Raw genomic sequence first — 26,958 nt, forward strand, 5'->3', positions numbered from 1 at the left:
TTTATTCGTTTAATTCATTTATTAAGAAAAATAAAACGTGGTGAACGCCCATGATTGCAACTAGGAGACTGTTATGCTTATGATTTTTAAGATTAGAAGGAATTAGGCTTTAACTCTATCTCTGATTTCTTACTTTTCTCTGTCTATATAGAAGTTGATGTTGATATGTGTCTACATAAGTATTTATTGAGGGCTTGCATTAGTCTTGGGACCAAGGATATAGTATTAAATGAAACAGAATCCCTGCCCTCGTAGGCTTACCGTCTAGGTAAGAAAAATAGACCATAATCAAGTTTAATATTTACCATAATATTAATAAATAAAGGACAGTAAAGCAGAGGAAGATGAGGGGAGTGACAGCAGAGCATGATGGAGTCATCAGCAGGGAGCCTTCCAAAGTTGTGACATTTGATCTGAGACCTGAATGAAGTAGAGGTAAGCCATGCAAATGTCAAGAGAAGTACTCTCTTAGCAGTGAGAATAGCATATGCAAAGGCTCAGAGGTAGGCACAGGCCTGGAGATTTCAAGGATCATCAGGGAAGCTGGTGTGGGTGGAGATGAATGGACTGGGTAGGAGAGGTGCTCTTGGGGGATGGGTGTCTGGTAGACTCTGAGATAGCGATGAGGAAGACATTAGAGGGTTTGAGCTAGAGAGTGATGTGAGCTGTTTGATTTTTGAAACATCACTGCACTTTAGCATGAAGCCTAGGCTATGGGTGCTGGGGTCTACTGTTAAGGACAACAGACGTTGCCACTGTTTTTGTAGAGCTTTCAGCCTATCGTGGAAGACTAATTTAGTCAAAAAAAAAAAAAAAAAAAAAAAAGCACAGATCTTACTGTAAACTTGAAAAAACAGTGAGTGGTCATAGGAATCAGTAATGATGCCAGGGAGTTGGGAGACCTTTGGAGTCCCCAAGGAAGAAGTGATTGAACTGAGATCTCAAGAAAGACCTGAGGAGGGTGGAGAAGGGTCAGAATGGGTAGGGGAATGGCAGGTGCAGAGGCCCTGGGAGAAGGGGGAGGAGGAGACAGAGCAGAGCCTGAGGGGGGCTGGATACACCCTGCAGAGGCCGTCTTCATTTTCGAATGCTGTGAAAGATTTCTTGCCATTTGAAGAAATAGACCACAGTGTACTTAAGAACATTTTTGGTACTCTGGAGTGAAAAGTTATGAAAATACAGAAAAGGAAGATTTATTTCTGCTTTTTCAGTGTATTTATGATGAAATATTTGAAATTCAGTATATTTGAAATGAGCCCTTGTCTTGAGCTCACTGGACTTACTATTTTGGGTTAAATATGAAAGAAAGCAGAGTGTTATTTTTTCTGATGATTTTATTGTCTTTCTGACTAAAGTAATAACCTCTAGTAGGTGGGATAGTAGTAATCTTTAGAGATGTATCGAGAAGAGTACAAATGGGAATACGTGCGTCTTATTTGAATCTACATGCAGAATGGAAAGGTGAAAAATGAAATGTGAAAGTGTTTCTTGGTCCTTCTCTTGGAAGATAAACGTTATTAACTATTTTGTGTATTCTTCCAGAAAAAGGTTATATATATACCAACAAACACACTCACATTCTGTTCTGTACTTTTTTTTTTTTTAAGTTAGTACTACAGGAGATCTCTTATTAGTGCATATAGATCTACTTCATGGTTTTAACTGCTGCATAATATTCCATCATATGCTTATGCTATAACCAGTCTTCCCTTTGGTGGCCATTAGGTTATTGGCATTGTTTTGCTATTTGTTATTCCAAGCAATGGTGTTTCACAGTTCTCTCTTTCTTGCATCAGTCTTTCTTACAATTTCATCTGATACTGGGTCTAAACTATGTGGCTGTGAACATTCTTTATTTATGCATTTGTGAGTAAACGCCTAAGGGAGAATCTTAGCAGTGGACTCCTTGATTCAAAGGGCATATGCATTTAAAATTTTGGTAACAGTTCCTGAGTCATTTTCTTTTTCCTTTTTTTTTTTTTTTTTTGAGAGTGAGTTTCACTCTGTTGCCAAACTGGAATGCAGTGGCATGATCTCGACTCACTGTAACCTTCACCTCCCAGGTTTAAGCGATTTTCCTGCCTCAGCCTCCCGAGTAACTGGGACTATAGGCACACATCACCACGCCCAGCTAATTTTTGTATTTTTAGTAGAGACAGGATTTCACCATGTTGGCCAGGATAGTCTCAATCTCCTGACCTCGTGATCTGCACACCTAGGCCTCCCAAAGTGCTGGGATTACAGGTGTGGGTCACTATGCCCGACCTCCCGAGTCATTTTCTTAATCTTGTTGCTCCAATTTCCATTCCCACTGACAGTGTAGACAGACAACTGTTGAGGGCTTGCAGTGTTCTTGGCACTAGCAGGATGGCATGTCAAAATTGTAAAACTCTGCCCATTTGATGTAATATTTGAAACTGGAACGGTAAAATTCCAGGGACCCTAGTGACACTATAGCAACCTGATTGTACAGTGACATTCGTGTTTAAACCAGTCTTGGAGGAGAATGCTATAGCACAACTGGTTTTGCATCATTAAGTTTATCCTCTTCTTTTCTGAGAACACAATATATATGAGAACACGTTCATCTGCATTTATCCTATTTTAATTATTGTTTGATGCTTAGAGCAGAAATTCCTGGACCAGCCCCAATTAGCAATAGGACCTTGGGTAAGCCTCTGGATCTATTTGTAGCTTCTGTTTCCTCATTTTTAAGGAAAAAGGTTGGATGAGATGATCTCAAAGACCCACTGTTGAGTCTTTCTTTCTTATATTTTGAGCCATAATTGGGTCCCTGTGTGTCAATTTCAGAGGATAGAATTTACTGTTGTATACTTTTACTCTAACATATAGTACCTTGAGGTAGACTAGTGATCCCAGACTAAGAATTATTGAAAATCATTCACTGTCGGGGACACGGAAAAAGGAAAATGGAACAGAAACAAAACTAATACATGTGACTCCGAATGTTTAAAATTAGATTTGATAGGTTGTAGGCTGGAGAAACTCAACCTGTTCATCATCTCTCATCTGTTCACTTGTTCTCCGTGTATGCCGTTATATTGTGCTCCTCATTTCCCCAAGACGATGATTGTGGAAACTCAAATTTAGCACCAGAAACTGTCGTTACCATTTCATTCCATTGCACCATTCATACCCTGCAGAGAGGATGTGAAGTCGTAAGGCCTTCTTGCTCTGGTGACCTCTTAGGCTTGGTCTCTGTGTCGTCCCCCAACTCCCTGACCCTTGATATTTGCTGGTCTGCTTCCCTTCAGGCCTTTCCTCACCTCACATCTCTGTGCAAGGATTTCATCTGGCGTATCGCTAAATATTACCTTCCTGTGTTTCTCAAGGGCAATTTGATAGACTCCAGTTTTTGAAGCTGCTGGCCAGCTTGAGCGTATTCATACATTATCTACGATGAATCACATCAGTGTTGGGGCCGGGAAGGTACTGAAACATACTGGCGCCTCATGGGAGGCTCTCAAAATGATTCAAAGTTTTTTGTTGCAGCAAAAGCTCGTTCAGAAGTCTCTGGGCCGTTTGGCTTAGCGGAGGCTCTCATGTGCCAAGGCTCCGTGGGCATTCTTAGCTCTGCTTCTGGAGATAAGAGTTCATTCCTCCATCCCAACTTGTTCTTCTCTACCCATTCTTCCTCTTCCTGCCTTCACTGCACATTCCAGGATTGCCAAGTTCTAGAACATTCATGTCTGCCTCTTAGCCAGCGGAATGCTATTCTCACATCCACAATGGGACAGCTAACAGCCCTCATTTATCAGATCCCTGTCATGTGCTGTGTCAGGCACTTTATATCCCTTATCCAGGAGGATGCAAAAACTTGGTGCCTTTTTTTTTTTTTTTTTTTTTTTTTTGCATTTTACAGATGAGCCAAGGGATGGCTCAGAAGGGTGAAGGAACTCACTCAAGTTGCACAGCTGGTGAGCTCAAAATCAGGTCCCTTGCTCGGTCCATGTGGCTTCCAAACTCCAAGTCTGTCTGCTGCACCCCATGGCCTGTCTTTTCTACTGTGTTTAGTATCAGTGTTCATACTTTGCGGATTTTGCTTTCAAATTCTCTAGCTGCGGTTTGAGTGATTAATTTCAGGATCCATCCTATTTCTTAGACGAAGCTACTCTGGTCTACCCTGTCATCACTTTATATTCAAGATATCCTTTATAGAGCTCTCATATTACTTTTGGGGAGATGCAGCTATTTAATAAAATATAACTTAAGTGAAAACACATTCCCTATAGAAGTATATTAAGAACCTATATGTAATTACTAGGACTACTAATTATTTCATGGGAAAATGCCCTCCTGCTGAGATATTTTAGATGCTCCAAAGTTAGAAGTAAGAAGAAATGAAAACAATTAAAATAGGATAACATGGACAGTACAGAAGTAAACTACTGTCTTAAAAGGCTAATCCATTTGGCATAATTAAAAAGGAGGAGGAGGGGGAGGCACATCAGCCCCCATTCATGTTTAAATAAAGAAAACGGGACAGTGGGGCTTGTTCCTGTGTTGTGGAACAGTGCACAGATGTGATCTACCTCATTCACATCCTTATGTGAATTATACACTGGTGCCCTCACCTCTTAAGACAAACACCTAACATTTTCCTGTGTATTCCAAGAGGCCAGTGTGGCTGGCGGAATACGATGTTTTCCTGTTTTCAAGATGGGGTGGACTCTCTTTTATTTAGCAGTGGTATCTACATGTTAGGATTCCATGTGAGTTCTCTAAGTCTGGGACAATGATAGGTGTGTCTGATTCCTGCATTACCATGGTTTATTCTTTCCTTTACCCAGTATCTACTGGAGTCGGGCTTCTGTTGCTTTATTTCTCGGGGTCTGGCATATCCCACTCCCTGTCTTGAGATCTCAGGACCTCCGAGGGACATTGCATATAAAGAAAAACAGCTTATTAGGTATCAAAATACACTTCATAAACAGCTACAGCAAGACCTCGCCATTCCAGTGTAGAGCTCTTGAAAGACCCTAGTGGGGGTTCCTCCTTCTTCTGTTCCTCCTTCGTCCGTTTCTATTAGATTTCTACATTTTAGTTTCTAAATTTTAGATCCCCGGAACTTGGGATCTAAAACTCTGGTCCTGTGGAAGAAGGAGGTAGGGTAGAGTGGGAGCAGATGGATCTGATGTCATCCATCTCCCTACGTTGTTTGCAGGAGGAAAAGGGAAGAGGCTGAGACTGGGAGGCACGGGTGGTAGATCGAGAGAGAGGGGAGGGATTGTTATAAGTAACTAATGTGCTTCATGCATGCCAGGCCCTCACTAGGTCTGTTTAACAGGGAGTGCAAAAGAGCTTCTGTTGGGGACTGGCCATTAGTATAGCATGGGGCCCAATAAGTGTTGTGAAACATCAGCATCTGCTGGACATTGAGATGGCCACCAGGTTGGGCAGAGAGGGCTGGTATGGGAAGAGGGGCAGGTGGCCCTCTCTTAGAGTTACTGTTCGACTCACCCCCGACTTCCCAGAATGTGTCTTGAATCCATTCCCCTCTCGTATGGGAATGGTGACCCAAGGATGTTTGTGATGGCCAATAATGTCTCCAGGCATTGCCAGATGTCTCGTGGGGGTGCAAATCATCCCCAGTTCATAACCATAGCTGTAAAACATGCCGTATTATAGTGGCAAAGGTTAGAATCAGATACATCTTATGATCTTGGGCAAGTTTCTTAACTTCTTTAAATCTCAGTTTCTTCATCTGTAAAATGTACATCATAATATCTCCATTGAGAGATATAGGTGGTTCTATTAAACACATTGACTCTGTGTATATAAAATCTTAACCTATTGTGGAATAAATTAAGTACTCAATTAAATGTTAGTTGCTGCTGTTAATAACAACAATAATAATATTTTCTTCACATGTGAAAGTGCAAAGTGATGCTTACTTTTCTTAACCTCTCCAACACGCTGAAAGAGGAGCTCTAGGGCGGATGTTTATCCGTATGATTTCCTTGGGGTTGCAATGAATTCTTTTTCTGTCTTCATATATTTGGACTCCTGCATTTTAATAGATGTGTATTTAGTTTGTTGATTAGTATTTTCCAGTGTAGCTCATATTAGCACTCAACTGTCATTTGAAAAGCCATCTTAATTATTTATGTGATTGCTTTTTCTTTTGTATTTACAAAGAAATACACTCTGCATATATTTAGGAAAGATGATTAAGGGATTAGTCATCAGGAACAGCAAGCAATGGTTTATATCAAAATGATTATTGAGAAAGCAGAGAGATGAGGGGTAAAAATAAAAGATTTATTAGCCAGAGGTAATAGAATGTGCATGTTTTAGAGGGAGAGCGCATGCTCAGTTGATTGCAACCACACGGTTTGCTGCTGAAGTGCTGTAATGATTCAGGTTTTCGATAGAGTTGTTACTGGGTCTATATATTTTGTGGGAGTGAAGGCGTAGGGATAGTACTGACAGCATTATGTGATTGCAGCCTCATTGATAAGCATCGGAAATAATGACTTTAACACTATTTTCAGATAGGGAGCACGCAGTACCAACCATTATATTAGGCACATGGGCTCAACACTTTGCTGTGCTTTTCATAGATACTGACACCTGTGTTTTCATTTTGTTGTTGTTGTTGATTGCCCTGCCTGGAAACTGCCACACCTGTGTTTTCATGGCATGATATTAAGGAACGATGGGCCAGGATGCTGAGGAATAAATTGCTCGCACTTTTAAGGACTTCTGCAAAACTCCAGCTACTTTTAGCCTCCTTCAAATTCAGTGACTTTATGAGCTGGTATAGCTTCACTGTTTGTGGAAATTCCCCGCAATCTCCTTTGACACTAAAAGCTTAAGTCCCATGATTTGCCTTTGCAGATGGAAGGCCTTAGCCTTCTTTTATGATATATGTGTCGGGGGGAGGCATGTGGTATGTGGGGTGGGTAATATACGAGCCTCATGCCTGTCTAAGCTGGTGACTTGGCTTGGAAAAGATGATCATTCGTCAACGCATCACAAGTCACAGGGCTTATCCCCATTGTTCTGTATGATCTTTAACTAAACAAAAAGATAAACACTATTAATATTATTAATAGTTGTAGATTATTGGGAAGAGTTCATCCTAAATCAGCCGCTAGATTTGTTCCTCATTTCTTTGCTTTACAAATTGTTTTTCTGTATAGTATTGGATTTTCAATAAATAAAGTATGATATAAACAAGTCTGCAAAACAGCAAGGACCATATAAACCACTTGTTCAAATCAATAAGCTCATGCTCACAAAGGAAGGTAAAGTTCTGAAGTTCTTCCGAGGGGTGTTTGCAAAATGTCATATTATTGTCACCTGTAGGTGGGGGGTTGGATATTCATCTCTGTCTTTGTACTAGGTATTGTGCTTAGCATTTAACAGTGAAGTGTTTATGTTATGTGTGAAACCCATTGTGCAGATGTGGTAGTTTAGAGGCTGGAAGCGGCATAGGCTTTCCCAGGCTCATACAGCTGGGAGATACGGGGTGGATCCAGGATTTGCAGCTGGTGTGTGGGTGATGCCGGAAGATTGGCCTTTTTCAAGGACTTACACAAGTATTGTATTCATACGTTGTTTGCATGTATTTGTATGAATACTTCTGGGTTCCTAATATGAGCGTACCTAAAAAGTACATCCCCCGCGCTTCCTGTAATCTGAGGGAGTTGATGAACATGGGCCAAGGAAGCTCTTCCGCTTCCATTCCAGACTTCCTTTTCAAGTAGTATATAGTGTATTTACTGTTCTACTTCAGTTGTCTATTTGACCTTTCTTGTCACAGGCTCAGGGAAGATTCTTTATCAGATAATAAATTATTCATCCCCCTCATAGACATAATCGGTTGCTAAAATATTCTGAGTTTCCTGTCTCCAGAATACCTAAAACTTGTGCTTGGTACTTCTCCTGTAAGTTTTCCATTTCATTTCTCATTCTGAAGATTTTGCACCGACTTAGTCTTGGCTGTTATTCATTGTTCTTTGATCATTGTCTTTGTGTCTTCTCCTTTTTTTTTTTTTTTTTTGTTCCTGGCCACCGCTTGCAGTCTTGAACCGAATCTTTCAAACTTTATATCCATTGTAACCTTTGTATAATGAGGGCTGTGATTAACCGCAGAGTTTTAAGGAGTGAAAGTCAAGCATAGGTGGCTGGCTCCGAACCATCACTCCCAATCATGTGAAACCCAAAGCAGATGCATCCTTTCATTAATGTGGGGTCCCCTGAGTTCTTATTAAGCAATTTTGACATAGTTTGAAGAGACAGATTTCATCTTCAGATGGTGTTCAGCCAATGGCTGTAAGGCCTGCTTTTGGCCACTCGGCATTTAGGCTCCGTTATTTAAGAGGGGAAAAATATACCTGAGACTGTTTTTCACTTTTATTGTGGGGCATTTAGAGAATCTCAGACTAGCAGGTGTTCGATTAAACAGAGGAGAAACGGCCCTTGCACGGATAAAACTTCCCTACGCAAGGACAAATAGAGAAACATCTGTAGATGAAGCAACCAGTCTCAGGCTGGGGCCACACGCCCTGCAATAGGTTAAGGTTTATTTTAGACAAATATTTAAAATGCAGCTACCTTTTACATATGCAGACGCAACCCAGTGGAGTAGAGGTAGCCCCAGCTTTGGAGTCATACAGATCTGGGGTTAAATCCCAGTGCGAATACTAACTCACTGAGCGTCCCGGGAAAATTTGGTCATCTCTCTCTCTTGCTTCTTGTTTTGAGATAGGGTCTTGCTCTGTCACCCAGGCTGGTGTTCAGTGGCACAAACATGGCTCACTGCAGCCTTGACCTCCTGGCTCAAGGGATCCTCCCGTCTCAGCCTCCTGAGTAGCTGGGACTACAGGCTCGTGCCACCACACCTGGCTAATTTTTTTTTTTTTTTTTTTAATGTAGAGGAGGGGCTTCACCACATTGCCCAGGCCAGTCTCGAATTCCTCTGCTCAGGCGATCCTCCTGCCTGGGTCTCCCAAAGTGCTGGGATTACAGGCATGAACCATCGTGTCTGGTCTCAGTCATCTCTTTGAACCTTGGCTGTTTTACCTGCAGATGCTAATGTGACTCTCAGGGTCATCCCGAGGATGAAGTGAAGTGACACACATACTCTTTTGTACAGATTCTGGCACATAATAAAGGTTCAGTAAATGGTCGCTGCAGGGGAAGCTAACTTGTTCAATACAGATCCCTAAAATACACTTATAAATCTTGTTGGAGCAGTATTTCTTCTTTGTCTTAGTTCAGGCTGCTATAACAAAAATATCATACAATGAGTAGCTTAAATATTTATTCCTCACAGTTTTAGAGGCTGGAAGTCTGAGATGAGGGTGCCAACCCTGTTGAGTTCTTAGTGAGGTTCCTCTTTCTGGTTTACAAGTAGCCCTTTTCTTTCTGTGTCCTTATATGGTGGAGAGCTGAGAGGACTTGAGAGAGAGAGAGAGAGGGAGGGAGCACTGTCTCATGGGTCTTATAAGGGCACTAATCCCTTCATGAGGATTCCACTTTCATCTGATCACCTCCCAAAGGCCGCATCTCCAGCTACCATCACATGGGCTATTAGGGTTTCACCGTAAGAATTTTGGAGAGATGCTGTATTAGTCCATTTTCACGCTTCTGATAAAGACATACCCATGACTGGGAAGAAAAGAGGTTTAATTGGACTTACAGTTCCACATGGCTGGAGAGGCTTCAGAATCATGGTGGGAGGCGAAAGGCACTTCTTATATGGTGTCAGCAAGAGAAAACTGAAGAAGAAGCAAAAGTGGAAACTCCTTGATAAACCCATCAGATCTCTTGAGACTTCTTCACTATCATGAGAATAGCATGGGGAAGACTGGCCGCCATGATTCAATTACCTCCCCCAGGTCCCTCCTACAACATGTGGGAATTCTGGGAGGTACAGTTCAGGTTGAGATTTCGGTGGGGACACAGCCAAAGCATATCAGACGCAAACATTCAATTCATGGCATTCTACCCCAGCCCTCCAAAATTCATGTTCTTCTGAAATGCCAGATACATTACTACATCCAAATAGCCCCAAAATCTTAACTCATTCCAGCATCAGCTGTAAAGTCTTTGTCTTTTTAATTTTTTTAAATGATCAAAGCACTGGGAAGTAGCCACTTCTCTCTTCAGCTTCCCACAAGTGTGTCAATTAATAATCTGACTAAGGTGGCCGGGCATGGTGGCTCATGCCTGTAATCACAGCAGTTTGGGAAGCCAAGGTGGTCGGATTGCCCGAGTTCAGAAGTTGGTGACCAGCCTGGGCAACACGGTGAAACCCTGTCTCTACTGAAAATACAAAAATTAGCCTGGTGTGGCAGCATGCACCTGTAGTCCCAGCTACTGGGGAGGCTGAGGCAGGAGAATTGCTTTAACCTGGGAGTTGGAGGTTGCAGTGAACCGAGATCAGGCCACTGCACTCCAGCCTGGGTGACAGAGTGAGACTCTGTCTCAAAACTAATAGTAATAATAATAAAAATAATCTGACTAAGGTTATTAACTATTAAGATATGCTGTGCTAAGGATCAGGGGGCCCCATCCATCTGTAGAGGGCAGAAGGGTACCTATCATGTCTTCAGTGCCAGTGCCCTGGTATGGAGCTAGCTGGCCTTCCACAGGAGTTGGGGTTAATGCTGGAGAGAAGTAGGGCTGGCAGAGCCTACCCTGTGTTCCTAGGAGGGTTCATCTGTAACTAGTCCCTGACCCTTAGGTGGAAGATGCAGCTACCCCCAAAGTTCTGAAGACCCTATAAAAGGAAGCCTTAGAAGTGGCTGTGATTGTTTCAAAGTCTGTCCACAAATTCTTTGATAATTCTCCTTTCAAGAAGTAGAGGCTAATTCTCCTCCCTTGGAACGTGGGCTATACTTAGTGACTCACTCTCTTTGAATAGAATTTGGCAGAAATGGCAAGGTATGACTCCTGAGGTAGGTCCTAAAGGCTTCGTGGTTTCTCCTTGCTTACTTGGATCACTTACCAGCCGCCATGTTGTGAGGAGACTCAAGTAGATCTGAGGAGAGGCCCATGCAACAAGGAATTGAGGCCGCCAGCCATCTGTATGATCCCCCTTGGAATCCTCCAGCCCAGTCAGGCCTTCAGATGACTGAGGCCCTGGCGGATTCATGTCATGAGAGATCCTGAGTCAGAACCACCCAGCAGCTAAACCACTTCTGAATCCCTGACCCACAAAATTTGGTGAGATACCAAATGGTTACTGTTGTAAGCCACTATTCTCTGGGGGAATTTGTGATGTAGGGATAGATAACTATCACAGGATCCATGGCCTCAAGGGGAGAAGGATCTTTGAGAGAGACTGGACAGTGAGTTCTAAGGACAAGACATGTATACTTACCCAGGAAGCTCCACTGCGTTAAAGGAATCTTAAGTTTCCGGGTTGCATCCATCTCCCAGGTCACCTTGTCTGACCTCTCTCCAACACTTTCAAAACATCCCTGATCAGGAATCATGTCGCTTTCGCATAAGCGCCTCTCTCCCCATGCTGCCCACTCCATTTCTGCACACCTCTTAATTAGTGAGTTCTCCCTCATATTGAAGGCAGAATCTTCCTCTGAGTGTCTTCTCTGCACCGGCCCTGGTCCTGCCCTCCGAGTTCCACTGGCTGCCTTCTCATCAGAACCCAGCTAAAACTCACATCTCTCAAATTCCCTAAATAATAAATCCAAAGTTATTGAAGATATTGGGTTACTGAAAGTTGGCGGTGAGACTGGCCCCACTCATTTCTTTGTAACCCCTGTCCCTCTTTTTATTATTGAAGCTTGGGATGCACTTGGTAAGGCTAGGCAGCTGGGGAGCGTGCAGACTCAGGAGCCAAGACCCGCCTTGCCTTCCCTGGAGTTAATGAATCAGCGTGAATGAAGATCACAGTCTTTTTTTAAATGGCAGAGGAACAGTGCACTTACTTACCGACAGTTCTCAGATTCTAATTGTTCTGACTACAATGCGTCCTGTAAACCAGGTAGCTGGGAGAAACTTCAATGCATCTTTGTAATGACTTTGTTGTTGTTTATTGAGAGGGACTAATTAACTTTGATTATTGCACTAATATTATGGCACTTTGACAGCCCTTCACATTTATGACTCTGGGAAAATAAACAAATGAAATGCAGGTGCTGGAGCAGAAAGAATAAGTTATTACTGAACTTTAATTACTTGGAATGCATAGCCAGGAGAGAATTAGTTGATGAATTACAGGATGCTTAAAATCTACATCAAATTGTAAGCAATAAGAAGATAAAAATAAAAAGGAAGGGGGCAGGAAGGGTGCTATTTTTAAGGCAGGAAAGGATAGGATATATTTGCAGTGGTCTTCGTGGTGTTTCATTGATTAATCTCTGTGGTCTCCAATGCTGCAGATACGTACATGGTGCTACTCAAAGCATGGTCCCTGACCTGCAGCATCAGTGTCACCTGAGAGCTTGTTGGAAACGCAAATTCTTGAGCCCCACCGCAGACCTGCTAGGAAGGAATCTCTGGAGGTGGGGCCCAGCCATCTGTGGTTTGCATTTACTCCACGAGATTCTGATATCTGCAAAAATTGAGAAGCATGGCTCAACATTCTCATGCAGCTTGCTTTTTCTTTTATAAAAGGGCAGGTACACATTTTTGTCTTTGCTTATGAAAATCAAATGTTTTCCCAACCCAGTTTACCAACTAGCTCCCAAATTTTCAGGCTATTTTAAAAATTGACTGAAATTTAAAACTTCTGGGAAATTTTAATTTATCCAACATCTGTTACATGCTAGGTAGAGTGAGTGACATAAGATAGTCTAGAAGGACTTTGCTAATGAGGTGATACCCCTAAACTGTCATCGATGCCAGCGCCTGGGTAGTGTGGTAAGAGTGATACTCTCATGACTCATGAAAGATGGTCTCCCCACGTGCTTCAGAGCAGGATTGTTGCGGGAGGAAGTACTGGGGGACTGTGATCAGCCCCCACGGCGAGGGTGCATCTGGAGCAGGAGGAAGGGCATCCACAGAGTGTGAGTAGTTTGCCCTGGGAATGGAGATTGAGGCTTGGATGTGGTGTCAGGGAAAGGGCAGGAAGCTGCTCTATGCGGCCAGATCATTCAGGGCCTTGGATTCCAGTCTTAGGAGAATAGACTTTATTCTCTAGGTCCTGGCAGCCATCACTGTGAGTCTGAGTGGTGGTGATACAGTCCATACTCAGTGATTCAGATAGACAGACATTTGGGCTGAGTTAGGGAGGGGTGTCGGGGTCTGGAGACTCTGTTGGCCTGTTGGCCACGGTCCTGTTCAGCTGTGGTTGAAATGGGCGCAAAGAGCAGAAAAGGACGAGACGGGGGCTGAAAAGCCTTGCTTAGTTCCTGACATTCAAGGAAGAACTTTAACATCCATCCACGAAGCCTCAGAGGTTAAAAATAATCATCCCTTTCAGTAGTTCCTGTTGTGAGGACCGTTAACAAATTATAAGAGAAAGTATTCCTCCCTTGTAGAAAGTCCATGAAAATGGACATGTGTTTACTTATCTGCAACCCTGTCTTAGGAGGCGGGTGATGAGACATTTTACTATTTGAATCAGGAAGTGTTGACGGTGAAGGGAGGAGCTCTTCATAATTATACCCAGAGAGCAGGCAAGACAGCCACACGCAAGTGGCCTGGCCTGGCTGGATTTGGTACAGAGGGGATTAGGGCAGATTCAGACCTCTCTGGCCCCCCGTCCCTACACTTCTGGGCTGTTTGCCGGTACTAAGCACTTTTCCTTTTTAAGATGTTGCTGTTTCCATTCCTGCAGAAGCACAGCCAGCCGCCAGCCCAAAATTGTCTCTCTTTATTGGAAAGTTGGAAATGTCACTGTGACCCCACAGCCCTTGTTGTCAAGCAGGCTGCTAACCTTTTATTCTAGAGCATCTTTCGTCTGATTTCCTCTACCGTCTGGAACCTTCTGGATTCTTCCTCTTATGGGTAGTGATGGGTACTTTAGGAGTAGGAATGCATTTCAATGCTAGACCACATCCTTTCATACCCAGAATTTGCATAGTGACATTTAAAAATAGCAGGCCAGGCACGGTGGCTCATGCCTGTAATCCCAGCAGTTTGGGAGGCCAAGGTGGGCGGATCACTTGAGGTTAGGAGTTCGAGACCAGCCTGGCAAATATGGTGAAACCCTGTCTCTACTAAAAATACAAAAATTAGCCAGTCGTCGTGGAGCACGCCTGTAATCCCAGCTGCTCAGGAGACTGAGGCAGGAGAATCCCTTGAACCTGGGAGGCAGAGGTTGCAGTGAACCAAGATTGCACCACTGCATTCCAGCCTTAGCGACAGAGTGAGATTCCATGTCCAAAGAAAAGCAGTCATTTTAGAATTGCTTTCTGTTTGGGATGGTTTACCTTGGGTTTAGTTTATAAATGTGGATAACCGAGAGCTGGTCAAATGTTTACCTGGGGCCGTGGGCCATTTTGTATCGTTGGAGGAGAAGTCAGGGCACTTGGCAGGGGTGTTAATGATGATAATCAGGCAGCTGGCTGGGGTCGCTGTTTTGTGGCATCCACAAAGACTTGCCAACATAGACTTTTTGGGGAGACAGAAACACAGAAATAATTCTGCAATGCTTTAAAGAATCTGTTAGAAATAAAGTTTCTTTTAGTCATGTATGATCCATTGGGCTTTATATAACTTTCCGCCATTGCTTTGCGGGGACAGCAAAGATGTGAGCAAATTTATGCAAACCTAATAGGATGAAAAATTGAAGTATGAATTAGTAAAGTCATCTGTCCTTCTGGAGAGAGTTATGAATTAACAGATTGCATTTGGGTATACTGTGGTTGTAAAAAGGTAACATTTTCAGATTGGAAGGGAATTTCTGAGATCATCCAATTTAAGTTCCTCCACTTGACAGACAAGAAAACTGAGGCCCACAGTAGTTAACTTAAGCAATTAATTTATTATAGTTAACGATTAATTCTGCCTGCAGAACAGGAATATGGCCTCCGACACTTCATGCTTAAGTGGATGGCTTATTAAATTCTTATTTTTATGATAATGATGATGGTGATAATAATAATAATAGTAGCTAGCGTTGTGTTCCAGTGCTAAGCACTTTAAATGCATGAATTCAGTTCATCTTTATGACAACACTATGAGATAGCTAATATTATGAATCCTATTTTCAGATGAAAAGACTGAGGCTCAGGGAACAAACAGCAGAGAGATGAAACGCCACAGTGACGTCTAGGTTCAAACAGCAGCAGAGGTGCAATGCCATAAGGATGTAGAAGCCTTGCTTGTTCCTCTTAGTATAACCCCAGTGAATAGCATCGTGCCTGGTCAGTTGGAGGGATTTGGTAAATATTTACTGAGTGAGTGAGAGGGTAAAACAGCTGAGCCATGCGAGTTATAACCTCGGCAGCAGTAATCCTGCCGTTGTAGGAAGGGTCAGATCGGCTGGTTGGTTTTTGGCAAAGCAGACCAGCAGAAGGTGCAAATAACTTGATGTGTTTTCCTAAGTGCTGAGCTGTGTGAATTGGTTTCATGTTGATGCTACTGAAGTCTCCCCAATTCATCATCTGCCTTGTAGCTTGTTGAAGAAAGAGTCCTTATTTACAGTCTGTTATGTTAAGCATATTTTATTCCAGTTATTTGAAAATGACCCATCCTGATTTGGAAAGTCTCTAGCTTGCCTGGTCATTCTGGAGCAGTGGGAGCCGGCTGTGATGCAGAGTGGACTCATAAACCACTTCTAAACTCAAAAACCTTGATTTTGAGGGACAGAAACCTGGGCCTTTAGGTAGAATGAGCAGCTTACAAAGCTGCACCCGAGAGTAGGGGGCATACGTTAGGGCTAGCGGGTAAATCCAGCTGTGTGCAAGAGTTGGGGGCATACATTAGCCCTAGTGGGTAAACCCAGCTGCACCCGAGAGTAGGGGTATATGTTAGGGCTACTTGGTAAATCCAGTTGCACCTGAGAGTTGGGGCATATGTTAGGGCCATCGGATAAATCCAGCTGCACCCAAGATAGGGGTTATACATGAGTGCTAGTGGGTAAATCCAGCTGCACACGAGAGTAGGGGGCATACGTTAGGGCTAGCAGGTAAACCCAGCTGCACCCCAGAGCGGGGGTATACATGAGTCCTGGTGGGTAAATCCAGCAGACGTCCGGGCTGTGCTTGAGGGTGTCATCGAGAGAGAGAAGGTTGATCCGAAGTTAGTATAAAGCTTTAAAATTAAAAGGCCTGAGATGACGGTAGGGTTTTGGAGGTAAGTATAAAAACCTTCTTGTTTTCTACTACCTAAAGCTGAAAACCCCGCTGGGGTTGGCTTTGCTTCTAATATCCTTCTTCCTTTTTGTTTCGTAAGTAATTGTCCTGAAGCCTATCAGGATAAATGTATACTGAAAGGTAAATTAATGAGAGACATACAGAGAGATAGACACAGAGGAGAGACAGATGTACAGAGAAAGAGAGACACACAGGGGATGTGGAGACACAGAGGAGGGACAGAAAGACAGAGACAGAGAGAGAGAGAGAGAGAGAGAGAGAGAGAGAGAGAAACCTGTCTGGCAGTGTTTTTATTTTTGTGAGGTTTTTAGTGCCTGGCTTTGCATGATGGTGGTGGTGGTCGGGGAGGGGTGCTGATGACTGTTTTCAGCGTTCTCTGATCATTTCTTGCTTAGAAAGGAGGAAATTAGAATTGTTGAGCTATGATTTGTTTTAATCAGAAAGAAATTGTCTAACATAAATCTCTTCGTGAGCCCTGGAAAAGCCCTAAAGCGGCCAGGAAAAAAATATCAATACTTTGCAAAGGAGGAATGATTGTTCCAATTCGTGGCTTAATTGACTTTAAGCCTTAATGAAACTCAGGCCAGAGCGGGCGGCGCACTCCGTGGCTGGGATCCACGGTGAAATCTACACTGGGAGCGGAGGAATTTAGGGTGGTAATTTGGTTCTTTGCTATTGATGAAATTTTCTAATTGACTGGGGCTACTTAATACCAGATAATATTTTTTTTTCTTGCTATAAAGAGAGTAAATTTGTTTTTTCTGACAAACACAGTAATTTATTTTAAATTACAGCTTTTTCTATTGGAAGCATTCATTTATGTTAGATTATTGTTCCCTGAGTGGAATTTCACTGATGCCGTATAATTAAATATAGATTTTTAAAAAAGATAGTATATATTTTAGATGTATAAGTGGATAAACTGGAGGTATGGAAGGTCTTTATTTAAGGAGAATAAATAGCCCACCCCGTCAACACGATGGGCCTTGGAAAGGACTCATTTTGCCTCAGCGAGTTCCTCTTCCGCGCCAGGCTCCACTTACGGAAGGACTGCAAAGCCTTGCTAACGTCATCAGTCTGATAGGATTGAGCTATAAAATGTGTTATGAGGGCGTAAACAACACATCTGGAATTTAGCCTTCCCGGGTTCAAATCCTGTTTATGCCACTTACGAAAACCATGCGACCTTCACTTGTTCTTATTGCCTCAGTTTCCTCATCTGTGACTTGGGGATGATAATAGTACTTGGATCACAAAATTGTTGTGAAGATGAACTAAAGTGCTAATGTAAAATGTTCATGATGGTGCCCGACTACTGGCAACGGTACCTAGCGTGTGCTTTCCAAGTGCTGGCAAAAAAAAAAAAGAAAATAATTGCTTGGGGCCCCTCAGTGGTCTGACCCCTGCCTACCTGTCTGGGCTCCTGTTTGGCCATTCTCTTTCTTGTTCCAACCATATCAAACTCACTGCTGTTGCCAAACCTTCCTGTCTGTCTGTGTGTTGGCACAGACTGTGTCCTCTGCTTGGAAGGATCTCAGCTAAGCTTGTCCTCCCCACATCTGCCTCTGTATCCTGTGAGTCTCTGCTCAGGCGTATCTTCCCACAAAGCTTTTCTGGGCTTCTCTTTCCTCTCTCCTTCCCTCCCTCCCTTCTTTTGTTCAGCACATCATTGTCAACCTTCTTCTCTGGGTCAGGTACAGCATTGAGCACCAATGGTATGGCAGTGATAAGGAGAGCAAAGGTTCTTTCCTCCCAAGAGCTCATAGTCCAACTTTGTGTTTTAAATATGCATCTATGAGAGCCCTGATCGCTTAGTGCATTGATTGTTTGCCTGTAGGTCTCCATATTTAGTCAATAAGCATGTACTGACCCTTTGTTCTACGCCGGCCATCCCACTGGACTCTCAGCACATGTAGATACACGAGACGTTGTCCTTGCCCTCAAGGAGTCTTAAGTGTGGAGACAGACACGTAAATTAATAGTAATAATAATATCTGCCACCCACTAGGGGTCTATGTGTGTATGTGTTGGGGGCGGAGTGGCTGGGGAGGGAAGCAAGGCCTGGATTATGGCCCAAGCTCAAGAATATTCGGGCAAGAGCAGATGCAGTGCCTGTATTTCTCATCACTTTTGGGTGGCATAGGACCAGTTGGTTATGAGCGTGAAAGGTTTTCTTTGACTTTGGTGGTCTAGTTAGTGGTTGAGAACATGGATTTTGGAATCAGCCCAGTGGAGGTTAGAATCCTGGCTGCACCATTCCATAGCAGTGTTGTGGATCTCAGACAAGGTGTTCCTGCATGTGCCTCTCTATCTTCCTACAGGAAATGGGGCTATAGCATCCCCGAACCGCAGGATGCTTGTCAGGATTAAATGAGATAATAGTGCATGGTTAGTGGCACATGCTCAGTAGCATCTGCCAAGTACCACTCACTGAACCCAAAGCTCCTAAATGCCACCCCTTCATGCCTTGCACATCCTGGGTTCTTACTCGTCGAGGTGCCCCCACCTTTCCTTCTTCCCGTCAACAACTCTTGTGCCCATGACGGGCTGGCCTCCTCAGTGCCAGACAGAGCCTCCTCTGAATAGATTTGTGTCATGTTCAAACAAAGCTTTCTCGCTGCAGTATTGGATTTTGTAGGACAGTGGCCATTTCCAGAAACCTCTGGTCCGTGAGCCAATTTGGAGAAAATGGAATCATTCTCTGTGCCTTTCGGCTTGCATGCTAAAAGCCTGCACAAACACTTTGGGCGGGCTTCAACAACTTCACATCAAGGGCTCAATTGCAGCTTCAATATAAAAACCTTCCCCATTGCTCTCTGCATGTGAAGCTGGATTCCATGCTTGGCACAGACCTCAGTGCGCACGGTAATGCCTCCTTCCATCATATCAGAAGGTCCTAAGCAGCCAAAGCCACTTAACGTGCTCGGCGCTTCTCCTTAGGAGGATTTTAAAAAAGCTGGAGCTGTTGGGATCCCAAATGTTCAGTGGCACTTCAGCCAGAGGTAGGATAGGGATTTTGAAGTGTTTGGAGAAGTGTTTTCATATTCAAATGTACGGGGCCGGGCTGGGCTGGGGTAGGCAAGGGTCAGACTGTAGCGATTTGCTTGGTGTTTTCTCATGATGCCAGAGAAAATGACCTCATTATCACCATGCTCACATTTGCCTTAGCCAGGACCCCTCTGTAGAAGTAATCGTGAATTTAGTGACTGACAATCATAAGGGTTTTATGATTTGTGGAGGATTTATATGTGAAGGAAAATGGATGAATTAAAAATATTAAACAGCTTAACCGGCACCCACATGGATGAATCACTGAGATCTATTTTTTCCCCCTTTATACTATAAACATATGGCATGAATTTTCTGCTCTCATTACAGATGCTGAGAGAAGGCAAAGACAAATATTTATATTACATTCATGTTTTACAGTAAAAACACTGTTCGGTTTGTTTATACAGTTCCACTGTTACAGTTTTTATGGTCGGTAATGTAACCACTGTAAAACCGAGTCTGGGTTATATAGCAGATGCGATAAGGCCTCATAGTCAGGGAGATGTCTGCGAAGGAATCGTTGATGTCACATGTACAGGATCAACAATGGAATTATGTGTTAGGACAGTCTAAGTTATACTGTAATAACAAACAACCTTAAAATCTCTGGGGCTTGAAACAACAAAGGTTTATTTCTTGCTCAAAGTGTATTTTCATCATGAGTTGCTTGGAGGGCTCTGTGAAATGGGGATCTCACTCAGCCACCGGGGCCCACAGAGCAGCCTGCACTGCTGGATGTCGTGACAGCGGAAGACAGGGACATGCTGACTCTTGCTTCGGCTCGGAGGCGACTCTTGCCATCTCTGCTCACATTCCGTTGGCCAAAGCAAGTCTCAGGGCCAAGGAGTGAGCAGTGGGTAGGGTGAGGTGTGTGTGCACAAACCCACCATATGTGCATAGAAGGAGGCTGAGAACTGGACTATCAGAGAACGGCCAAAGATTTCTTTCCACGGTCATGTCAAGCCTTTTTGTTGTTATTTAATTGATGTTCTATTTTTAATGCAACATGGAATCTGAAGAATATAGAACAGGCGACAAAGACCCGCCTGCCTCTGTAACCACACTGTTTAAAATTGATGAGACTCTGTCTTCATTTGAAGATGATCTGATAGGAAGGATTCACAGCTTTCCCCAACGATACGCCACAGTGCATACAAATCCTCGAAGCTGCAGAACTTTTAACTGTGAACTGTAATTTTTTTTTTTTTTTTAGTAAGTTTACACGTAGAAGCTCATTGGTAGAGAGCTTTAGATATATTATCCCCCAGGGTGGTGCCTCCCATCAGCATAAAGTAGGCATGAAATGCTGGAGATATGCATTCATTCAAAGGAAATAAAAAGGTGCAATTATGAAAACCTCTTGAAGTGACTTTTTATTTATTTTTTTATTTTTAGACAGAGTCTTGCTCTGTTGCCCAGGCTGGATGGCACGATCTTGGCTCACTGCAGTCTCCACCTCCCAGGTTCAAGTGGTTCTCCTGCCTCAGCCTCCCGAGTACCTGGGATTACAGGCACCCACCACTATGCCCAGCTAATGTTTGTATTTTTAATAGAGATGGGGTTTCACCATGTTGGCCAGGCTGGTCTTGAACTCCTGACCTCAGGTGATCCACCCACCTTGGCCTCCCAAAGTGTTGAGATTACAGGTGTGAACCAGCGCACCTGGCCTCAAAGTGACTTTAACAGCAACTTAAAGGTGCTACCTGGCTCTGCCCCATTCTGTATGGTAGCCACTGGCCATGTGTGGCAGTTGAGAGCTTGAAATGTAACTGGTCCAGATGGAAATGAGCTGTTGATATAAAATAAAATGCCTACCAGGTTTCAGACAGTATAAAGAAAATATTTAATTAACATTTTTATATCAGTTCCATGCTGAAATAATATTTGGGACATACTAGGTTAAATAAAATATCATTGAAGTTCATGTAATCTGTTTCTTTTTACCTTTTTTTTTACATGGCTACTAGAAAGGCTAACATTATGTAGGTGACCCTTTATTTTCATCAGACATTGCTGATCTAGAGGGTAACCACTGGAGAGAGAAAAAGTACAATTTGGTGTTTTTCTCATAAATCCTTAATTGCTAGAACTCACAGTTTAACCTGACAGTTCATCAGTTAATATCCTTTGACTTGTTGAAATTTTCTACTTTGCATTCATCTCTTAAAAAGCTTTATTTTAGGCCGGATGCAGTGTAATGCCAGCACTTTGGGAGGCCAAGGCAGGTGGATCACTTGAGGTCAGGAGTTTGAGACCAGCCCGGCCAATATGGCGAAACCCTCTCTCTACTCAAAATACAAAAAGTTAGCTGGGCATGGTTGCACCTGACTATAATCCCAGCTACTCAGGAGGCTGAGGTAGGAGAATTGCTGGAACTCAGGAGGCAGAGGTTGCAGTGGGCCAAGATCACGCCACTGCACTCCAGCTTGGGTGACAAAGCGAGACCCTGTCTCAAAAGAAAAATAAAGTTTTGTTTTAAAATAATTTTAGATTCTCATAGAAGTTGTGAATAATAGTATAGAGGGTTCTGGGTACCCTTAACCCAGCTTCCCCAGTGATAATCACAGCATAACAATCAAGTCTGGGAAATTGACATTGGCACGGTAATATTAACTAACTACAGATTTTATCCGAGTTCCACTAGTGTTTGCATGTACTCATTTGTGTGTGGCTCTGTATATGTGTATGTGTGTGTGTGTGTAGTTCTATGAAAAGTTACCACATATATACATTTGGGTTACCAACATCACAGTCAGGATACAGAACTGTCCCATCTCCCCGAAGAAACACCCTTTACCTTAGTTTTTATTCTTTGAGTTTTATCTTAACCAGGTTAACTGAGGGTAAATGTTTTAGGCAAGTTAGTAGCAAATGATGCTCTTGGTTCCTTATCTGTCTTTTTATCCATCCAACGCACCTTTCACACATGGCTGAGTTATGCCAGGCTTTGCAAGAGGTGCCTGGTAGGCACAAAGAAAAGAGGACTGCACTCAAGGAACTTAGTCTTTGAGGCCAAGCACGGCGGCTCACTCCTGTAATCCTAGCACTTTGGGAGGCTGACACAGGCAGATTGCTTGATGTCAGGAGTTCTAGACCAGCCTGGCCAACATGGTGAAAACCAGTCTCTACTAAAAATGCAAAAAATTAGCTGGCCATGGTGGTGCACAACTGCAGTCCCAGCTACTCGGGAGGCTGAGGCGGGAGAATTGCTTGAACCTGGGAGGCAGAGATTGCAGTGAGCCGAGATCGCGCCACTGCACTCCAGCCTGGTCCACACAGAGAGTGAGACTCTGAGACATCAAGACTCTGTTCCAAGAAAAAGACGCAAAGAAACTCAGTCTTTGGAGGGTTACAGAAACAGTTTCACTAGAAAGTGTGACATTGCGTAACAGAAATCTGTCCCTTGACCTGCCAAAGAGAAGAAAATAGCACAGAATCTTTTCTGCAGGTTTCAGGACCCATGTCTCTTGTCCTTCCTTTACCTTAACTTGAGCAGGGCAAGAATGGCTCAAGCCACATTACAAAGCAGTTACTTTCTCACCCAATTTTAAAGCAGAAAGGTAAAATACGATGGATTCTAGAGATTTCAGTGACGTAATAGGTGTTTCCCAGGCATTAAGACCTCGTAAGGTTTCCATTTCCATTAGGCATTATGGATGCATTCCAAGAATTTAATTACTATAACATCACTTCATTTGTTGTAATTCCTCACTAGGGTTATGAGAACTTGGGAGTGTGTGGTTTCTTATTCAGTTGATTAAAAGGTCCTTGCTATGGTTTTCTAACTAGCTATTTTACATGAAATTTAGTACTTGTCAATGTGTATTAAATCAATACAGTTAAATTTATCAAAGTGGTGAGAAGAGTTTACATCCGAACATAGAATAGATTGCTAGCCTCAGCCGGGCGCGGTGGCTCACACCTGTAATCCCAGCACTTTGGGAGGCCGAGGCAGGCGGATCACGAGGTCAGGAGATCGAGACCATCCTGGCTAACACAGTGAAACCGTGTCTCTACTAAAAATAAAAAAAAATTAGCTGGGCCATGGAGATGGGTGCCTGTAGTCCCAGCTACTCGGGAGGCTGAGGCAGGAGAATGGCATGAACCTGGGAGGCGGAGCTTGCAGTGAGCCGAGATCGTGCCACTGCACTCCAGCCTGGGCGACAGAGCAAGACTCCATCTCCAAACAAACAAACAAACAAACAAACAAACAAACAAAAAAGAATAGATTGCTTGCCTCAGTTGGGAAAAAATAAAGTTTTAAGGCTCTAGAATTGGAGTGACAGGGCTTTACTTGAAAAATCTCAGAATAGTAGGACCATCATTTAGAAGTTTCGTGGAGATAATATTAGGGAAAAATGACAGCAAATGTTACTTTACAGACATTAAACTCTGGGCCATGTGATATGACCCAGGCTGGAAAATCACTGGCTTACATAAAGGTATTGACAGACGCATGGATGTTAAGATCCTTCATGGATACTGGGGAGAAATGACAGGTCTTTTGAAATCGTATCAGTGATTTTCCCTGGGATCACTGGAAAGAATACCCGTGTTTGACAAGATATGACACTTGCTCTGTTTTGATTCTGCATCTGACTAACAGAAAAGATTAGTGAAGATCAGAGTCTGCTATAAAGTTATTGAAGCAGGGTACATACAAGGAAAAGGGGAAGGGAATGGGTCTGAGGAGGAGAATGGGGGAAGGGGGCAGCATGGCAAAAACTGGAGGTGCAGGCAGAGGCGAGGTCATGCCAGAGGCCCGACCTTCCTGTGGAAGCCAGTGTTTGATCCAAGCTGTGCCTGAGAGCATGCAGCTCATTTGGGCGGGGGGGCAGTTGCAAGACATGGGTTTGGGTCCGAGCCAAGCCACAAACAGGAGAAAGTGTGGCTTCTCAGGACTAGGAATACGTAGATTCCAGAGGTGGCGTGGGCATGGGGCACAATGTGACAGGTTAATAGCAACATCTTCAGGGCTGCAGCTCACCTGTGCCATGGTGGCCTCCCAGGAGCCCCTTCCTGCTGTAGCCCCGCCCTGAGAGGTTTCGCTTCCCATTGCCTCTTGGTAGCCATGGGCACTTTTGCTGCTCTGATGATGTAAGATGGAGATTGTCCTTGTCTCCATCTCTCTCTTTATTGGTACAGGCCCATGAGGGATGTCAATGTCTGTATGTCTTTGTAATAATGCTGGATCATTTGTCCACCTTCAGAGACAACTGAAGACAGTTTTAAGTGAAACCACACAGAGGGCGTATACAATTGGGACAAGAGCTCTGAAAGTCTATTTTTGAGAAAGAGAAGAGATCAATTAGTTAACAGCCAGTGGCTGTGATAATAATGGCACCTAAACAAATCCTTCTTTTTTATTTTATTTATTTATTCATTTTTGAGATGAAGTCTTGCTCTGTCGCCCAGGCTGGAGTGCAATGGTGTGATCTCGGCTCACTGAAACCTCTGCCTCCCAAGTTCAAGTGATTCTCCTGGCTCAGCCTCCCAAGTAGCTGGGATTACAGGCGCCTGCCACCATGCTCAGCTAATTTTTGTATGTTTAGTAGAGTCTGGATTTCACCATGTTTGTCAGGCTGGTCCTGAACTCCTGACCTCAAGTGATCCACCAGCCCCGGCCTCCCAAAGTGCTGGGATTATAGGAATGAGCCACCACACCCGGCTCAAATCCTTACTTTTCCTCAAGAACTCACTTCCCACCCAGACCCTTCGCACTGTGGCAGCTGTTATCTTGTCCAGCACGTCTGTCCACACTTGGTATTAATAGCTTCATCTTAGGCACTTTGAAAGTGAGGGAGGCGGTGGTAATTTGCATGAACTAATTTGGGCCAGTTATGGTCCATTACACTCTCACTGACGTGGTTGTTGCTAAGATGGGCACTTGGCTTAAGCCAGACCAGTCCCTAGCCGGTGGAGAAGGTGCAGTCTCTTATCTGAGGGCCTAGGAGGTGCAGGGATGTTTATATGGGCTGCTAGCAGCCTAGTTTCCTGCCACAAGGAGACAGTAAGGAAGCTGAAGTCAACCTGAGATGAGAGAGAGAGAGCAAAGCAGTTCTTTTGGCCAACTTGACCCCCGATCTTGAACTATTGTGGAACTAATAAATCCCCCTTTGTGTTGGAGCACGTTTTGGCTGGGTTTCTGTCACCTGCAAGCAAATCGTTCCTATCCAGTATACCTAGTGACTCTCTGGCCTCCGATGGCTATGCCTGCTGGGTACTCTTACTGTCGGTGTCTCCCCCACCAACCCCACGATGCCTGCACTACATATCCCTTCCGGCTAACTCTATTGTGGACACATGTTCGCAGGGTGAGTTGGGCCCCAGGTAGAGTGATTTGGCTCAAATCCTGCATCCTTTCAGGGGCTGACTCTAATCACACTGGCATGGCAAGGGGAAGGTATATTAGATTTCAGAGTCAAAACCACTTGGTATGAAACCCAGCTCATTTTCTAAGTGGATGTCCAACCTGAGCCAAACAATTAATCTTGGAGATGACGCTGCATACTTCATAGAGTGGTGAAGTTGACTGTGATAATGGAGAATGCTGTACAGGGTGCCTTCCATGTCATGGGTTTGCTGTACCTTAGTTCCCATTACATCATCCTCCCAATCCCCATTTGTTGGTGTTTTTTGGGACCCAGGGTATCAGTCATCTGATCAGATCACTGTGTGACTTTCTCAAGGACCTTTACTTGAGTCTTGAACCTCTCCAAAATGTGCACATACCAGCTTTATGGTGGCTTGTGTCATTCTCCATCCCCTGGTTAAGAAAAAGTCTATTTTATGAGCCCTCTTTCCAACCCCAGTGATGAGGACTGGATTGGGCAAGATGATGCTGCTGGACCACTGGATCCAGCTGGATCGCTGGACCTCGGAGCCTCTGGAGCCTCCCAAGGCCAAGCCCACCAACCACACACACCTTTGTGAGAATTAAGAAAATATGTCCCCTCCTCCTGGGTCCCACATCTCCTCCACATGGGCACCCAGCCTGGTGAACAGGGTGCAGGCTGGAATGCAGCCCTATCTTGCTTTTGGACCATTGAGCTACTAAGTTGGAGCAACCAGGCTTGGGAATCTTTCTTTAATCATAGGTAGGAAAGGCAAAAAAACATAAATCTGCCAATACAAAATAGCATCGTCATGAGTTTCTACTATATTTGTTCGGGCTTTGAAAAATATACCGCCAAAATATATCAATGTGTGGTGCCAGTGTTTTAGGAAGTTGCATTTCACAAATCTTGGATACCTGTTTTGTACATATTATAGATAGCATCCCATGTGAATATGTTAATTCCTTTTTATGAGTTTCAGTCTTTTTCCCCCTCCTGTACATGATTGCTGTTTTATAGTTCCAGTTTGGTGGAATTAACATAGATTTCCCACATGGGGAAGGTTTTGGGTGAGGATTTAGAGCAAGGCAGGTTCTTGATCCTCGGAAGACATTCTTATCTGAGGCGGGATTTGAGAATGGCGTTGCAGGGTGGGAGGCGCTGCTATGTGGAAAAATGAACTGGAATAATTATTAGAACAGTTCTCAGAATTTACAGGATATTTGATCATAGGAGTAACTTTACTGAGGAGCGGTGGATGGAATGCCTGTACTTGGAATATTTTAAAATTAATCTATTTTCATTAGACTGAA

General features: G+C 43.6%; 1 protein-coding gene across 5 annotated transcripts in view; it reads left to right on the forward strand.

Annotated features, from left to right (window-relative positions):
• The window catches only part of WWOX (WW domain containing oxidoreductase), a 1,120,883-nt gene that overhangs the window by 62,394 nt on the left and 1,031,531 nt on the right, over window positions 1–26,958 (forward strand). The window contains exon 6 of one of the 5 annotated variants that reach the window (XM_038007948.2): window positions 326–10,462. The exons of the other annotated variants lie outside the window; for them this stretch is intronic. Coding sequence (XP_037863876.1) covers window positions 326–370 — 45 coding nt within the window. The 3' untranslated portion in view covers window positions 371–10,462. Of the gene's footprint in view, window positions 1–325; window positions 10,463–26,958 lie in introns of those variants that run through there. 5 annotated transcript variants of the gene reach the window in all.

Source organism: Chlorocebus sabaeus, chromosome 5, assembly GCF_047675955.1.
Source record: "Chlorocebus sabaeus isolate Y175 chromosome 5, mChlSab1.0.hap1, whole genome shotgun sequence".
In the NCBI taxonomy this organism is placed as follows: Eukaryota; Metazoa; Chordata; class Mammalia; order Primates; family Cercopithecidae; genus Chlorocebus; species Chlorocebus sabaeus.